Source organism: Scyliorhinus canicula, chromosome 2, assembly GCF_902713615.1.
Source record: "Scyliorhinus canicula chromosome 2, sScyCan1.1, whole genome shotgun sequence".
Classification (NCBI taxonomy): Eukaryota; Metazoa; Chordata; class Chondrichthyes; order Carcharhiniformes; family Scyliorhinidae; genus Scyliorhinus; species Scyliorhinus canicula.
This window is the reverse complement of record NC_052147.1, coordinates 47341638-47359691: the sequence shown is the minus strand read 5'-3', so window position 1 is coordinate 47359691 and position 18054 is coordinate 47341638. Positions and strand designations below refer to the sequence as shown.

The 18054-nt window shown below is 46.3% G+C and overlaps 2 protein-coding genes across 3 annotated transcripts in view; both read right to left on the bottom strand.

The window, feature by feature from the left end:
• The window catches only part of LOC119953290 (exocyst complex component 3-like), a 60821-nt gene that overhangs the window by 20501 nt on the left and 22266 nt on the right, over nucleotides 1-18054 (bottom strand). For both annotated transcript variants that reach the window (XM_038777392.1, XM_038777402.1), the window contains one exon: nucleotides 7012-7112. In XM_038777392.1, coding sequence (XP_038633320.1) covers nucleotides 7012-7112 — 101 coding nt within the window. The remainder of the gene's footprint in view (nucleotides 1-7011; nucleotides 7113-18054) is intronic.
• On the bottom strand, nucleotides 3925-4768 carry LOC119953295 (deubiquitinase OTUD6B-like). The gene has a single exon (XM_038777417.1). It carries the CDS (start codon nucleotides 4750-4752, stop codon nucleotides 4444-4446), a length of 309 nt encoding a protein of 102 aa, XP_038633345.1. The 5' UTR covers nucleotides 4753-4768; the 3' UTR covers nucleotides 3925-4443.

The following is an 18054-nucleotide window of genomic DNA, read 5'->3' as shown; positions in this document are numbered from 1 at the left end:
GGCTCTCACTGTCCACCCTATCTAATCCTCTGATCATCTTGTATGCCTCAATTAAGTCACCTCTTAACCTTCTTCTCTCTAACGAAAACAGCCTCAAGTCCTTCAGCCTTTCCTCATAAGATCATCCCTCCACACCAGGCAACATCCCGGTAAATTTCCTCTGCACCCTTTCCAATGCTTCCACATCCTTCCTATAATGAGGCGACCAGAACTGTACGCAATACTCCAAATGCAGTTGCACCAGAGTTTTGTGCAGCTGCAACATGACGTCATGGGTCCGAAACTCAATTCCTCTACCAATAAAAGCTAACACACCGTACGCCTTCTTAACAACCCTATCAATCTGGGAGGCAACTTTAAAGGATCTATGTACATGCACACCGCGATCTCTCTGCTCATCCACACTACCAAGAATCTTACCGTTAGCCCAGTACTCTGTCTTCCTGTTACTCTTTCCAAAATGAATCACCTCACACTTTTCTGCATTAAACTCCATTTGCCACCTCTCAGCCCAGCTCTGCAGCTTATCTATGTCCTTCTGTAACCTGCAACATCCTTCCGCACTGTCCACAACTCCACCAACTTTAGTGTCATCTGCAAATTTACTCACCCATCCTTCTACGCCCTCCTCCAGGTCATTTATAAAAATGACAAACAGCAGTGCCCCCAAAACAGATCCTTGTGGTACACCACTAGTAACTGAACTCCAGCCTGAACATTTCCCATCAACCACCACCCTCTGTCTTCTTACAGCTGGCCAATTTCTGATCCAAACTGCTAAATCACCCTGAATCCCCAGCCTCCGTATTTTCTGCAATCGTCTACCGTGGGGAACCTTATCAAACGCTTTACTGAAATCCATATACGCCACATCAACTGCTTTACCTTCGTCCACCTGTTTGGTCACCTTCTCAAAGAATTCAATAAGGTTTGTGAGGCACGACCTACCCTTCACAAAACCGTGTTGACTATCCCTAATCAAATTATTCCTTCCTAGATGATTATACATCCTACCTCTTATAAACCTTTCCAAGACTTTGCCCACAACAGAAGTAAGGCTCACTGGTCTACAGTTACAGGGGTTGTCTCTACTCCCCTTCTTGAACAAGGGGACAACATTTGTTATCCTCCAGTCTTCTGGCACTATTCCTGTAGACAATGACGACATAGGAGAGGGGTATGTGCAATGAGACCTGGGTGTCCTTGTGCACGAGTCACTGAAGGTAAGCTTGTAGCTACAGCAGGCAGTAAAGAAGGCAAATGGTATGTTGGCCTGCATAGTGAGAAGATTCAGTGGCATGAGCAGGGATGTCTTGCTCCAGTTATACAGGGTCTTAGTGGGGCCGCACCAGGAATAGTGTGTGCAGTTTGGTCTCCTCATAGAAGGAAGGATGTTCTTGCTCTCGAGCAGGCATAGTCAAACTTGGGGGCGCGGCCCGCGGGCGGCTGTCGGGAGGATCGCGGCGCCGTCCGTCACGGCGCTCCCGATCCCGCAAATGCGCGTGCAACAGCCGTAGCAGCTGGCTTTTAATAATGCCGGCTGCGAGCAGCCTTCAAAATGGCCAGGAACAGATAACAAATTTTGGCTGCACTGCGCATGAGTGTCCTATCATCGGTGCGCATGCACAAACCTAAACTATGCGCATGCACGCCAATGATCGGGGACAATGAGCAGTACTGCTGCATTTTTAAAAAATGGTCGCAGACTTTTATTTTCAAGTTCAGGAAGCCAAAGGGACCCAAAACCATTTTCTCCATTTATGTCAACAACAAACAAGGTAAGAGAAAATGGTGGGCCGCGAAGGTCAGCTGGCGTGGGACGTGAAGGTCCACCGGCGTGGGGTGCGAAGGTCCGCCGGCGTGGGGCGCGAAGGTCGGCCGGCGTGGGGCGTGAAGGTCGGCCGGCGTGGGGCGCGAAGGTCAGCTGGCGTGGGGTGCGAAGGTCGGCCGGCGTGGGGCGCGAAGGTCAGCTGGCGTGGGGCGTGAAGGTCCGGCAGCGTGGGCCGCGAAGGTTAGCTGGCGTGGGGCGCGAAGGTCGGCCGGCGTGGGACGTGAAGGTCCGGCGGCATGGGGTGCGAAGGTCGGTCGGTCGGCTGGTAAAAATGGGTCCCTGGAAAAAAAGTTTGAAAACCACTGCTCTAGAGGGAGTATAGAGAAAGTTTACCAGGCTAATTTCTGGGAAGGCAGGACTGTCGTGTGAGGAGAGATTAAGTTAGTTAGGATTGTATTCATTGAAGTTCAGAAGAACGAGGAGAGGGGGGGGGGGGGGGGGGGGGGGGGGGGGAGAGGAGAGAGAGAATCTCATATAAACCTATAAAATTCAGACAGTACCAGACAGGGTAAATGCAGAAAGGATGACCCCATTGCTGGGGGTGTCCAGAATCACGAGGCTTAATCTGAGGATACCGGGTAAATGTTTAAGACAGAGATGAAGAGAAATGTCTTCAACCAGAGAGTGGTAAGCCTCTGGAATTCGCTACCACAGAAAGTAGTTGATGTCAAAATGTTGTATGTTTTCAAGAAGCAGTTAGATATAGCACTTGGGGTGAAGGGGATTAAAGGATGTGGTGGTGGTGGTGGTGGTTGGGGGGGGGGGGGGGGAGGCAGGATCAGGCAATTGAGTTGGACGATCAACCATGATCATAATGAATGGCGGAGCAGGATGGAAGGGCTGAATGGCCTCCCCCATTCCTATTTTCACTGGTTCCCCCTTATCTAGTCTAACAGTAAGTCCTCAAAATCTCAGTGGTCTGCCAAACAATCCACTTGGACTTTGTCTAATCCTTCTGATATTTTCTTTTTTTTTTTAAATTTAGAGTACCCATTGATTTTTTTCCAATTAAGGGGCAATTTAGCGTGACCAATCCACCTAACCTGCACATCTTTGGGTTGTGGGGGTGAAACCCACGCAAACACGGGGAGAATGTGGAAACTCCACACAGTGACCCGGGGCCAGGATCGAACCTGGGTCCTCAATGCCGTAGACAGCAGTGCTAACCACTCTGTCACCCACCTCCTGATATTTTCTAAGCGTCCTGTATTGCAACCTTTGTAAAAGACTCGAGCACATTTTCCCTCCTACTGTCGTTAGGCTAACTGGTCTGCAATTCCCTGTTTTCTCCCTCCCTTCTTTTTTTAAATAGCGGGGTTACATGTTTCTCCCTCCAATCTTCCGGGACTGCTCCAGAATCAACAGAATTTTGGAAGATGAAAAATCAGTGCATTCCCTATTTCCATGGCCACCTCCTTTAATATCTTGGGATGCAGATTATCAGGCCCTGGGGCTTTCGCTTTCAGTCCCAGAAGAAAAACTTTACCCAGAGAATGGTTATAATGTGGAAGCTGAATGGCACAGATGCCTTTAAGAGGAAGTAAGTACATGAGGGAGAACAAGCACAAGGATATGAAAAGAGGGTTAGCTGAAGCTGGGTTGAAGGCGGCGCATGTGAATTGTAAGCACCAGCACAGACCAGTTGACCAGTTTCATAGCATAGAAATACAAGAAAGATTTATGGCACAGAAGGGTGCTATATGGCTCATTGTGCCCATACCAGCCAAAAAAAGACTTAATCCGAATAATAGAACATAGAACAGTACAGCACAGAACAGGCCCTTCGGCCCTCGATGTTGTGCCGAGCAATGATCACCCTACTCAAACCCACGTACCCACCCTATACCCGTAACCCAACAACCCCCCCCAACCTTACTTTTTTAGGACACTACAGGCAATTTAGCATGGCCAATCCACCTAACCCGCACATCTTTGGACTGTGGGAGGAAACCGGAGCACCCGGAGGAAACCCACGCACACACGGGGAGGACGTGCAGACTCTGCACAGACAGTAACCCAGCCGGGAACCGAACCTGGGACCCTGGAGCTGTGAAGCATTTATGCTAACCACCATGCTACCGTGCTGCCCCTAAACCATGTGCATGTCTCATGCACACTAGAATTACTGGTTTGGTTCCATACTCTTCACCTATTGTGACTGGAGCAGAGTCAGCTTGTATCACCTCCACTGGCATTTTCAAAACGTGAGACAAAGCCCTCAACTCAAGTTGTCCACCCCAGGCTGTTGTGTTGGCAATCTCATCACAATACTTTTCAAATTCCTCAGGTGTATACATGTCTCCTGTATTAGAGTTGCTCAGAAAAGGCAGGAAATCATCCAGGTGACTTCTCATGTATTCAGCTGCCTGTATCCTTAACTCTGCAAGGGTCAATAGACTGTTCTGTTTTTTAAGTTGATCTTCAATAGCTTTGTACATGCAGTGACCATCAGATGGAATCTGCTTGATCTGCAACTGCCTTTTAGCAAGGATTTCAGCAAGTTTCTGATTTTCCAGGTGCCTGGCTCCTTTCAAATTCTCAATTTCAGCTTCAGCTATTCTCTCTTCCCTTTCTTTGTCCTGAGCAGCTTTTTTTCCCCTTCTCTTCTGTGCCTATGATATCCGAGACTGCTTAACTGCTGTCTCATTTTCGATCTCCAATTCTAAATTTGTAATTCCATTGATAGATGATTCAACCGTACTAGATTCATCAAGTGACCGAGTGAGCAGTTTAACTTCCTCCTCGTGTCTCAGTTCCAATTCAGCCTCAAATTTGGCGACTTCCTCTACCAGTTGTTTTCTTCTTTTTTTGTCATTTTTAGCGACAGCATTTTTCATTCCCTGTATTTTAGCCTGCAATTCTTTCTTTTCCTTACGGTGCTTCTTAAAAAGCTTCTCCTCCTCCGTTTCTATTTCTTCCATGGTGTTTGTAGCGACCCGCTTCACCTTCCAGCTCTTAGTTCAGATCCTTGAGGGTTATGACACCTCAAATGAACATACAGGTGTTTGTTTTAATGTGATGAGGGTTTTGTCTGCCATCCTTTGCACAGTGAATGGCAGACCCTCACTACACACATATGTCACCGCGCTCAAATGTGATTCCGTTACTTAACTTAGTTAAGGCATTCTCCACATAAAGGGGAGTAACATAAAAAGTGTAATAAAATTGAAATCATGCAATCAGGAATTTAAAAAGCATTCACAATTTCCTGTGTTCCGAGCAGGGTGGCCACATGAGTCCACAATAGAATTACAGGACTGTCACCGTGCTTCTTTTCCTGTGCAGGAGTACATCCTCCGTCTCCTTTATATCCTTTAGGAACAGCTGCAAAGTCCCTGATAAAACTTTCATATCGGTTTAGTAGCAGCATATGCTAATCATTATGTTTTGCCCAAACACCTTAGCAAAAATGTTATTGTAGTTATAGTGGCACAAAATCTCCAGGTACCATTGAGGCTGTAAACTGCTGACTGTAAAGTGGGCTACAATGGACTTAAATTACCAGTGTAGGAAGAGTTCAAGAGGTGGGACATGCTGCCATTGTTGTTGGCGGGGAGGGTGCAGTCCGCCAAAATGACGGTGCTTCCGAGGTTCTTGTTCCTCTTTCAGTGCCTGCCCATCTTTATCCCCAGGGCCTTCTTTAGGAGAGTGACTAGCAGTATTTTGAGCTTTGTGTGGGCACATGGGACTCCGAGAGTGAAGAGGGTGTTCCTGGAGCGAGGGAGGGATAGAGGCGGGCTGGCGCTGCCCAACCTTCTGGGGTACTATTGGGCGGCCAATGTGTCAATGGTGCGTAAATGGGTGATGGAGGGGGGAGGGGCGGCGTGGAAAAGAATGGAGATGGCGTCATGTAGAGGTACGAGCCTGGGTGCCATGGTAACGGCACCGTTTCCGCTTCCCCCCCCCCCCCCCCAAGAGGTTTACCACGAGCCCGGTGGTGGCGGCGACCCTAAGAATATGGGGACAGTGGAGACGGCATAGGGGGGAAACAGGGGGCTCGATGGAGGCTCCATTGGGTGGCAATCATCGGTTCATTCCAGGAAACAGGGATGGGGGATTTAGGGGGTGGCAAAGGGTGGGCATCAGTAAATTGAGGGACCTGTTTATTGGCAGGAGGTTTGCGGGCCTGGGGGAACTGGAAGATAAATTTGGGCTTCCCCAAGGGAACATGTTCAGATACTTGCAGGTAAAGGCGTTTGCTAGGCGTCAGCTAGAGGGATTCCCTTTGCTGCCCTCGAGGGGGACGATGGACAGAGTGCTTTCGGGGGTGTGGGTCGGAGAGGGGAAGGTGTCTGACATCTATAAGGTAATGCAGGAGGTGGAGGAGTTGTCAGTGGAGGAGCTGAAGGCTAAATGGGAGGAGGAACTCGGGGAGCAGATAGAGGACGGAACTTGGGCGGATGCCTTGGAGAGAGTCAACTCTTCCTCCTCATGTGCGAGGCTTAGTCTCATCCAATTTAAGGTGCTGCACCGGGCCCACATGTCCGGGACTAGGATGAGTAGGTTCTTTGGGGGTGAGGATAGGTGCACCAGATGTTCGGGGAGTCCAGCGAACCACGCCCATATGTTCTGGGCATGCCCAGCACTGGAAGAATTCTGGAAGGGGGTGGCGGGGACGGTGTCGAGGGTGGTTGGATCCAGGGTCAAACCAGGGTGGGGACTCGCGATTTTTGGAGCTGCGGTAGAGCTGGGCGTGCAGGAGGCGAAAGAGGCCGGTGTCCTGGCCTTTGCGTCCCTAGTAGCCCGACGAAGGATCTTGCTACAGTGGAAGGATGCGAGGCCCCCCAAGTGTGGAGACCTGGATCAATGACATGGCGGGATTTATAAAATTGGAAAGGGTCAAATTTGCCCTGAGAGGATCAATACAAGGGTTCTATAAACGATGGCAGCCTTTTCTGGACTTCCTGGCTCAAAGATAGTTACCACCTTGGTCAATAGCAGCAGCAACCCGGGGAGGGGGTTGGGGGGGGGGGGGGGGGGGTGTAGTTCCTTATTGTAGTTTCTATTATTTAACTTAATATTGTGTTAATTTGCGTTGTTAAAATGCTGTGTTCATGGAGGTGGGGAGAATGTTTATGATTGCTAATATTATTGTTATTTTTGGTATTTTATTATGGTTCGTTGTTGTTGTATAAATTCAACATTTTTCAATAAAAATTATTTAAAAAAAATAAAATTACCAGTGTAGTAAATTTGTTAATTCATCCAAGCAGATATGCAAAGCTTTGTCCTTCAGTTTATTACTGATGTCGCCCGATTTATTCAGATATTCATGAATCATCTGCAAAGTAAAAATCACAAAGGAATTAAATTACACGTTATTACACAATATCTTAATAGAGCTCACTAAAACTACAAACAACAAGTATTCATTGATTCTATGGATCATCAAACTTAAACTTTGGCTACTCTACAAGAGACCAGATCCACTCTCATGATGCGGACACTAAATTGTATGGAAATAATTTTCTATATTGAATTCCATCTGTACAAGGTCAAGAATTAAGTCTCATGTGACAGAGATAATTTGTGCCGTAAAGTAATGGAAAACAAAAAACAGCAAAAAGCTCTCGTTGGAACTGTAGGTTCCATGAGGTTTCATCTTATACTGATAATCTTTATTGTCACTGTAGGCTTACATTAACACTGCAATGAAGTTACTGTGGAAAGTCCCTAGTCGCCACATTCCGGCGCCTGTTCGGGTACACAGAGGGAGAAGTCCAATTAACCCAACAGCACATCTTTCGGGACCTGCAGAAGGAAACCGGAGCACCCGGTGGAAACCCACGCAGACACGGGGCGAATGTGCAGACTCCACACAGACAGTGACCCAAGCCGGGAATCGAACCTGGGACCCTGGAGCTATGAAGTAACAGTACTCCCCACTGTGCTACCTTGCTGCCCTACCCGTGCTACTGTGACTTCGCCCATCTCAGCTCATCTGTTGCTGAAGCCCTTATCCATGCCTTCATTATAACCATACTAATTCACTCCTAGCTGGCCTCCCACATTCTTCTTTTATAATTCATTTTTACGTGATGTGGGCTTCGATGGATAGGCCACATTTGTTGCCCATCCCCAATTGCCCTTGAGACGGTGGTGGTGAGCTGCCTTTTGAACCGCTGCAGTCCATGTGGTGTAGGCACACCCACTGTGTTATTAGGGATGGGGTTCCAGGATTTTGACTCAGCGACAGTGAAGGAACGGCGATATATTTCCAAGTCAGGATGGTTGAGTGACTTGGGAGGGGAACCTTCAGGTGGTTGTGTTCCCATGGATCTGCTACCCTTGTCCTTCTGGTGGTAGTGGTCGAGGGTTTGGAAGGTGTTGTCCAAGAAGCCTTGTTGAGCTCCTGCAGTGTATCATGTGGATGGTACACACTACTGCTATTGTGTATGGATGGGGAAGAGAGTGAATGTTTGTGGAAGGGGGAGCAATCAAGCGGGCTGCTTTGTCCTGGATGGTGTCGAGCATCTTGAGTGTTGTTGCATCTGCACTCATCCAGGCAAGTGGAGAGTATTCAATCACACTCCTGTCTCATGCCTTGAAGGTGGTGGAAAGTCTTTGAGGAGTTAGGAGGCGAGTTATTCACTGCAGAATTCCTAGCCTCTGACCTGCTCTTGCAGCCACATTATTTACATGGCCAGTTTTGTTCAGTATCTACCCTTGGTGAAGCGGAGGTCATCCAAAGCTCTGCTGCCCTGCTGCCCATGTCTTAACTCATAGCAAGACCCATTGCCTCATCACCCTGGTGCTCGCTGACCTACATTAGCTCCCAGTCAAGCAATATCTTGATTTTAGAATTCTCATCCTGCTTCTTAAATCCTCACCCTTCGCTACTTCCACGATCGCTATCTTTATAATTTACTCCAGCCCAAACATCCCAAAAATATTTGTGCTCTGCTGATTCTGAGTTTTGAGCATTCCCAATTATAATTACTCTACCAATGGAGGCTGCGCTTTCAGTTGCCTAGGGCCCAAACAATGGAGCTCCCTCCCTGTATCTCTCTGCCTCGCTACCTTGTTTCCCTCTTTTAAGACACTACGGAACAGGCTGCTAGTCATCCGATTTCACACCTCCTTATGTGGCTCGGTATCACAATTAGTTTTAGAATGTTCATGCGAGACACCATGGCACACTTGATCACGTTAAAGACGTTATACAAGTTGTTGGTGTTGTTAAAGTCAAAGATCTCCTGTTGCACATTTTATTCTACCCCTAGATGGCACTATGGTGCTGTACATTTTAGTCACTTTAACCAAAAATTAATACATTTACACAGGAAGTGTTTTAATATTGCCTCTGCTTCCCACACATCACTAACATGTGAGAGAAAAGAGAAAGATGTTTAAAATAGGGTGGGTACATTTAAATGGAGAATAATACAGAGAATGCGAGAAAACATTCAGATCAAACTTCATCTGTGGAGAGTCATCAACCTGTTATCAGAGCTGGAACATGTTAAAGATTAAAATACATTAAGTTTGATCCAATGGAAAAGTGAGATAGGGAGAGAAAGAACAAGTGACGGAGAGATTAAATAACACAAGTGATGATGGTGCAGGGTAAAAGGGGCTGGCAATGGGACAAGTAAAGTGCCGTGACCTTGCAGTGATGTGGTGGAGGATAAGGAATACTGGTACAGAGGCAGCTGGCCTTGCTGCCCTGGTCTACTGGCTGCTGCTCCAGCCTTCACATACTTATGACATGGCTCCCCGATGTATTCTGCCCAAGGGAGAACTCCACCCTCTGGGTGATCGCTGACTCTTGGTTCCCATTGGTCCTCCAGGTCAGGTGATCCTCCTCTGCTGTGCTGTCACAAAGAGACAGACACCACAATCTGATACATAAAGAAACAAAATAATGGATCCAAAGGAGGTGTAGATTTCGTAAGCAGAAGAGCAAAGTGGAGGGGGACATGGAGATTTGGCAGCCAGCCAAATTGAAGATCATCAACATCAAATTTAACTGCTTCAGTGGCACAGTGGTTAGCACTGCTACCTCACAGCTCTAGGGTCCCAGGTTCAATTTCAGCCTCAGGTGACTCTCTGTGTGGAGTCTGCACTTTCTCCCCGTGTCTGCGTGAGTTTCCTCCGGGTGCTCCGGTTTCCTCCCACTGTCCAAAGATGTGCGGGTTAGGTGGATTGGCCATATTAAATTGTCCCTTAGTGCCCAAAACGTTAGGTGGGGTTACAGGGCTAGGGTGGAGGCATGGGTTTAAGTCGGGTGCTCTTTCCAAGGGCCGGTGCAGATTCGATGGGCCAAATGGCCTCTTTCTTCATTGTAAATCTATGATTGTTCCCTACAGTGCACGAAAGTGAACCAGATGGGTTTTTACAACAATCAATGATAGTTTCACGGTCACCATTACTGGGACTAACTGTCAATTCCAAATTTTAGGAATTGAATTTAAATTTCACCAGATGCCATGTTGGTATTTGAATATATATCTCCCCCCCCCCCCCCCCCCCCCGAGCTTTCGGATTATTAGTCTAGTGACATTTCCTGTTCAACAACTTCAAACCACAAATTCTTTCCTCCAGTTTGTATTTTTCCGCTGGTGCCAGTCTGTACCTTGTTCTCATGTTTAGCTTTCAGACAACACAGACTTTTATTCTGCTATTAATTTCTACTCTGGACCAATGCTTTGTTCCTTTACGACTACCATTCCCATTCTCTTTGCCATTTGTTCCATGACATCTTTGTAATTAAATCTGCCCCAGGGATTTTCAAAGTCAGGGTCGGAACGATTGGGCGCGCTGTTCCGGTGGCGATCCCGATCGCGGGAAGAGCACCCATCTTTTACTTTGAGAATGGTGGCTAAGCTTGAAGAGGTCTGCGGTTCTGGTGAAGAGGGTGAGCCAGCAATGGGGGGTGGTCAGCGGGGTGGAGAGAAACTTAAAAATTCCGCGGCTTGGTGCGCACTCCCGGTTTGTGTAGAGACGTCCGAGTGTCAGCTGGTGCGCGGGAGGTTGTGTGCTGGGCACTCGGGGTGAGTGCTTGAGGGGTGGTGAGGCAGCTCCATCCCCATGGTCAGGAGGAAGATATCCCCTCTGTGAGTATTTTATTCCGATTCCCGGTGGACCCCCCCCCTCCAGATTCAATGTGCCCCCCCCCCCCCCCAACCTCACGGCTCCTCTTGGTGATTTATCTGGGGAAATGAGGCTTGTGCGGGCCCGAGGGTTCATCTGCTGTGACAGGCCCTGGTTACTGAGTGCCTCCCCACCTCACAGCACCCCCCCCCCCCCCCCCGCCCCCCTATTCTGGGTGAGAACCAACCCCTGGTTTGTGGTTTGGTTTGGGGGGGGGGGGGGTTACTGGGCACCAGGTTTTATTTCTTGGGGGGTGCTGGGTGGGGGGCTGCATTTGGTAAAACCCTGTTCGGAAATGACAGTCGAAGTTGATTATTCTCAGGATTTGTGTCCATGGCTTTTTACATTTTATATTAGTATCCGAGGTCGCATTTTGAAAATGAGTCCCTGTCTCTACTGAGAAGGACTCCCTCTTATAAACAGAGTATTGGTGGAAAATGACATGAACTCTGAAAAATGTACATCTTATTTTGGTATTCGTGCAGGAGAGCATAATGTTATGGAGAATGCAGGCTTCAGTGTTGTGCCTTCTCGATCATTAAACTTCTGTGTCACGACTCAAAATTGCTAGCTTGAAGAAGTTTACCATCTTTGCATTTTGACGTGAATTATAATGAAAATGCATTCTGGAAAAATAATGGACTTTTAAAGCTTGCGATGCCAGCTGAAATAATACTCTTCAATATTGATTATGTTGTGATCTTTGGTGCCTACTTGTCCAAAATAAAATACTTATTGCAAACAAAACAAAGAGAGTGAATGGGGGCCGGTGCTGCCTTTTAAATGACAATAAATTACGCTGTGAAGCTTTCCAGAAAGAAGTGGCAGCGGAGACCAGATCATGCGCTCTCCAAGTACACTTGCTGTTACGTGCCTTCCAGGTATGTGCTTTTGGCGCCAATTCAAGGAACAGTGTTGCTTCCATTTTCTAGCTGCTAGCAAGAACTGTGAAGATGAATAGTTTTCTTAAAAGTAAGAAACAGAGACTCAAATAGGCAGTTTACCTATTGGACAGGATCTCACAACAGAATCTGTTCGTCAGAGCTGCACAGGGGAGTCCAGGGCAGGACAGAGCAGTGCTGGTGTTCATTCTGTACACAGCTCCAAAGCCTCTGGTTAACAGCCTATACAGAAGAGACATAACTGGGGAACAAAGCAGTAGAAAGATGATTTCTTGAGGTATGGTTTTGTCCTTCATGAGAATCTACATGTGCAAGGTTGGATTTTTAGTTTTCGTAAAGATGAAGACGGCACAGAGGAACGGTCTGAAGTCTGCACCCGATATGCACATTGTCCTTTTCTCCTTTGCACCTGACTGAAGTGAGATAGTGAGGACTAGGCAGGCTCCCTTTTGCATTCAAAGGTAAGCAAACGTGGAGTTTGTCGCAAAGGTCGGCAAGTTGATAAAAGTGGGTCCCGGGAAAAAAAAAGTTTGAAAGCGCTGCTCTAACCCATCTCTGAACTTATCTTTTGCTCCACCTCTCATTTACTCTTGTGGGAGAATCTAGAACTAGAGGTCACTGTTTAAAAACAAGGGGTCGCCCACTTAAGGCGTAGGTAGGGATTGTGAAGTTGAGGTTACAATCAGATCAGCCACGATCGTATTAAATGGCGGATCAGGCTTGTAGGGCCGAGTGATCTACTCCTGCTCCTAATTCATATGTTTGTATGTATGAAGAATGATTTACCAGTGTCATTTACATTGGATTACATTACATAGGATATATGATACAGAAACAGGCCATTTGATGCAACCAGTCCATGCACATATTCATGCTCCACTTGAATACATCATCTTTTCACATCTAGTCCCTTACCTCAAATGCTTACCCTTAAATAAATCTTCTCTTCAACCAGCCGAGGTTCTACACTCGCATAACTCATTTGTGTAAGATACGTTTCTTCTGAACTCCCTATTTGATTTCTTAGTGATTATTGTATATGGACAGCCTCTAATTAGCCTCATCCTTGCAAGAGGAAACATTCTCCCCATATCCACTACGTCAAAACTTTTTGTAATTTAAACGCCTCCATTAGGTCGTCCCTCAGCCTTATTTTTTCAAGAGAAAAGTGACCCAGCCCGTCAATCCTATCTTGCTATGTAAACCCATTTTCAATACTAGCATCGTTCTTGTAAATCTTCTCTGCACCTTCCCCAATGCCACTATATCCTATTTATTCAGGTGCCCGGGACTTCAAGTGGTCTAACCAAGGTTCAATACAGGTGTAGCATTATTTTCCCACGTGACATGGCAGAGAAATAGAGGCAGCTTGATGGATAGATCTTCAAGGTTCAAGACCTGAGATACTGCAAGCATAACTGCAAGACTGATTTGATGAGAATGATGACAACATTTCTCATCTTCTCAAATAGAAACTATTTGCACATGCAAGCCTTGTAGCAGCCCTTCAATCGACAACCATCACGCCTGTAAAATTGCTAAACACAAGCTCCAGCATGCCTGAAGTGAAATGCAGAATAATTGGTGGAATACAAAGATGATGAGGTGCAACATCAAGCAGAGACGCATGATTCATTTTTTTCAATGCATACAGCCCACATTTTCAGAGTTACAATTTGTAATAGAGTTAAACCATGGGCTGGATTCTCCATTTCAGCGGTTAAGTGCCGGCTCAAATGGAGAATTCACAGGAATCCTATGCCCCCAAAAAATCAGCGGCAACCTCTCACTGATTCCGGGACCAGTGAGAGCTAGCAGCGGCGCCGGGTGAAACACCTGGCTCCCCCGCCAAAAGCCGCTGCAGAACCCCCCCCCCCCCCCCAGCCAGCAGCACAAATCCCGGCCGAGTATGGCGGTGCTGGGCACCGTCTGCAGCTGCCACACCGGGTTCCCGACCACTGAGACCATACATGTCCCTGGCCATTGGGAACTTGGCCTATTGGGGGCAGAGCATTGTAGGAGGGTTGCCAATGACACGCCAATGTCATTGCTATGGCGCGCAACATGATTATGCCATTTCTGAGGGGGTGGAGTATAGCTAACCGGTGTCAAACCGACGTCGGAGTCGATTCTCCGCCCGATGACTATATCGGCGTCGGGCAATGACGAATCCCGCCTCATGTATTCAAATATCATAGCTTCACATGTCTGTATAGGTTTAAACACTATGATGTAGAATTGAAGTGCATTTTTGTAACCATGCCTTGTATACTTTCCTTTAACTACATTAAGCCACACCAAGTTGGTTAGAGCTGGCATAAATTGGTAAAGTGTTCTGGATGCTTGAGACCTTCTTCAGAATGTAATAGATTAGGAGCTGACAGCAGGTGCTCAGGACTCACTAAAAGTCCTGTTACATGCCCTGGTACCTGGTCAATTGGCTCAAATGGTTTGTAGAAGAAGGAACTAATTAACAGTTTAGGGAGTAAGGAAGGAGATTAAAAGCCATGTTCTTTGCAGTGGTGAGAAAACGAATCCAGCAAGAAATACCTCTACCTAGGTTCCGGGAAGTATAATGAACTCTTAACATGGTATAGAAGTCTGAAGAGACTGAAAAAGTTTAAAAGGCCAGAGTCCAAGAATTAAGAGAGAGAAATCTGCAAGACAAATCCAGTCTGGGTTTTTGGGTGCTCTGTTGTCCATTGGTGGAACATGAAGTAGAACCTGTTAAGCTGTGTTAATTACTGCCAATGCTTCCATTGGGGGCATTTGGTTGCTTGTTGATCACTTTGCTCTCGTCTCAGAGCACTTTGGCCTGACAATAAGTAACAACAAGACAAAGATTTTGTATCAAGTTGACCACACTGTCATAATACACACCAGTATGTCATGGTGCAGACACACACACACAGGGACCAATCAACATGCACAAACACCGCAGCCAATCACCAGTTAGAATACACACACTATAAAAGGGAGAGGGCACCACGGTTCCCGCTCATTCTGGGTGCTGCCTCTGAGTGTAACAAGAACTCATCCAGCCCAGCACAGATTCAACTGGTTCGGATAAGGCTTAGGTCTCTAGTTTAAACTAGCATCGTTTAAACCCGCAGTTCTCGTATGTCGATTAGTTAATAGTTAGTTAATAAAATAAAGTTGAACCTTCCTCAGTATTGGTGGTATATGTTCACCTCGCAAGCCTACACCATCCAATACTTCACACACCACCTCTACCTCCTAAACCCTATAGCAGCAACACACTCCTCCATGCAGTTCAAAATCGATTTGTCTGGGGAGGATCCTCTCCGATGACAAAACTATTAGGCAGTGGTTATTATTTAACCTCGGTATTTGTGCAAGACTTGGACAACCTGCCAGCATCATATAAAAAAAACTAGAAGAATTCCATATTTGTTATCAAAGATCTATTTGTAACATTAGGTGGCCTGACACAATCCCCAACATGATCCCTTATTCAATCTGCCTCACACTTAATGAAGTTGAATTGCATTTGCCAATCAGTTGCCTCTTCTGTATGTTTATTAATGTCCTCCTGTAATTTGTTGCAGTCCTCCTTAGTATTGACTATCCCCATTAATGTGACGTCATCTGCAACTTTAGAAATAGTGGACGCTCTCCAAAGGCCACGCTGTGCCGGAAAAGCAGCCCTCTGCAGCGCAGCATGACCAATGAAAGCCGGGAGAATCCACTCCCGGGATCTACCCGGCTTGCCATGCCTCGCGAGATCCAATGTTGCGACGTGAATCCCGCTCACAACGGGCCGGATCACTTTTTGGCAAATCTGCATGTTTAATAATGGCGTCCTAATGGAACTCCCCAGTGTAGCAAGAAATCAGGACATCATTTAGCCTTGTTTTGTACAGTAGGGAGCTCCGCTCGCCAGAACTCCCCACTGTACATAACGGGGCTATGTGTGGCCACAGCTGCGTATTCCCCATTCAGGATCCTTATTCAATGCGAGTTGCGTTGAACAGCCATGTGTTTCTCGGCACTGCGAGCTCCAGGAAACACGTGGCTATACGCGCTCGATAGGGGATTTTGTTCTCTTTTGGGAGAATTTGATGTGAAAGTCCAAATTGTTAATGTAAATTGTGAACAGCAATGGTCCCAGCACTGATCCTTGTGGAACACTGCATCCCACCTTCTGGCCTTCTGAATAACTATCTTATGCTTTCTATCTTGAAGCCAACTAAACTTTCATTCGGCTACCTTTCCCCGGACCCCACACAGTCTCGAGCCTTCTGAGACACCTAATCAATTCTCACTGTTAGTAGAAATTCCATTAATTCTCCAGCCAATGTTACATTGACTGGCCTATAATTCTCTGGACATGTTCTATTCTCCGTCTCAAAAGTAGGAGTTATTTAGCTGTTCTTTAAGTCACCTTGGCACTCCACGGTTGCTTAAGTTATTAAATGTCTGTCGCAATACCTCTGCTATCTTTTCCTTAGATTCTTTTAAAATATGTGGATCTGGAGTCAGGAGTTTTATCCTCTTTAAGCTTGTTTAGGCTATTCAATGCATCCTCTTTTTAAAAAAATTTAAAAGTACTTATCTTATTGCGCATCTCATTAATTCAATGTCATGTCTACCTGTTCTCTCCCCATGGCCAATACTGAAGTGAAAGGATCATTTAATATTTCTGTCATTTCTAGATGGCCCTATTTCTGTCACAGCTTTCCATTTTTATTGATCTGCCTGTAAAATATAGCAGATTTGTTTTTTTGTTGATAATTTAATAGTTTTTTCGTGCCTTCCCAATTGTTTTTTCTTTCCTAATCTCTTTGTATTCTTTCCTTTCACGTGCTCCTCTTTTGCCTTTGTATTTAATGTATGCCTCTTTCCTAACAGTAAGAAGTCTTACAACACCAGGTTAAAGTCCAACAGGTTTGTTTCAAACACTAGCTTTCGGAGCACTGCTCCTCACCTGAGGAAGGAGCAGTGCTCCGAAAGCTAGTGTTTGAAACAAACCTGTTGGACTTTAACCTGGTGTTGTAAGACTTCTTACTGTGCTCACCCCAGTCCAACGGCTGCATCTCCACATCTTTCCTGGCACTCAACTTTCTCATGTCTTTTTTCAGCCATAGGAGTCCCACAATAATTTAGTTAGTTCTTTCTTTTTAGCAGAATATAATTTTTTGCACTCTACTTTAAGTGTTTTCCATTGTTGTTCTATGTTGCCATTCTCCATTTATATTTACAAAACTGTATTCTCAGCTCCTCAACATCAGATTTTCTCACGTCTATTAACAGAGTTTCATCATGCTCATGTCATCACCTTAAAGCAAATTATATTACGATCCTTAGAGCCTAAATGGTCCCCGACTATTACTTCTCTTTTCTGCTGTGGTCCATTCCCCCTCAATACTAGATTCAATAGCAAATCTGTCCCTGTGTATAAAGTAAGCCCCATTTAACATTATCCTGTTTCACTATAACTGCCTATATTCTTATTCAGCATTGTTTTAAAAGTTATTTTATAGGGCCACATGATCCAATTAGTGCCATTTTCGCATGGCCTCTTCTGCTCTCTAACCTGCCTTATTTCTGCTGACCCTTCAACTTGCAGCCTCTCCCATTCCCTGACTCACCCGGGCATCAATCCTTGCTCCTGCTGGGCCTCCCATTTCCCAACTCTCCCACTCACTGCTTCCCTTGTAGCCACCTGGGTTGGCCACTTCCCCACTCCAAAATAGAGATCCGCTAAAAATGCAGGGAAAAATGGCCAAGGACAGGGAAACAAGCAGGTGCAAGGTTTCCTGTGTATTAAGACTTGCAAAGACCCAGACAGAACCAAAACCAAAAACCATCTGCATAGTAATGAGCGATCCTCGGGAACAATTGGAAACATTAAGAGTAATCAAGACCAAACCAGACTCCTCGGCGCCAGCAGGAGCCAAGACAAAGGAAGGCCAACGGACACTTAGGGACCGCCCAGCGATCAGGGAACAGCTCCAGTATTGGAGAAATTGATAGAAGCGATTGGAAGTTAGTCCAATCAATTGGAACCAGATACGGGGTCCGCCCAAAAGGGCGTGAAGTCCCTGGGGACTATAAAATAGAGTCCCCAAGTTCAGTTCGGTCTTCTTGGCAGCTCTCAAAGAACTCTTGACCGTGACTCTCAACTCGGAGAGACTTGCCCAGCAGCTGCACCAACCAAGTAAGTGTCCAGTCAACGCACGCTACAAGATAGGCGCTCCCAACCAT

Bases quoted from the DNA above. Each gene is read 5' to 3' on its own strand.
- LOC119953295 (XM_038777417.1), bottom strand. From the start codon at position 4,752: ATGGAAGAAATAGAAACGGAGGAGGAGAAGCTTTTTAAGAAGCACCGT.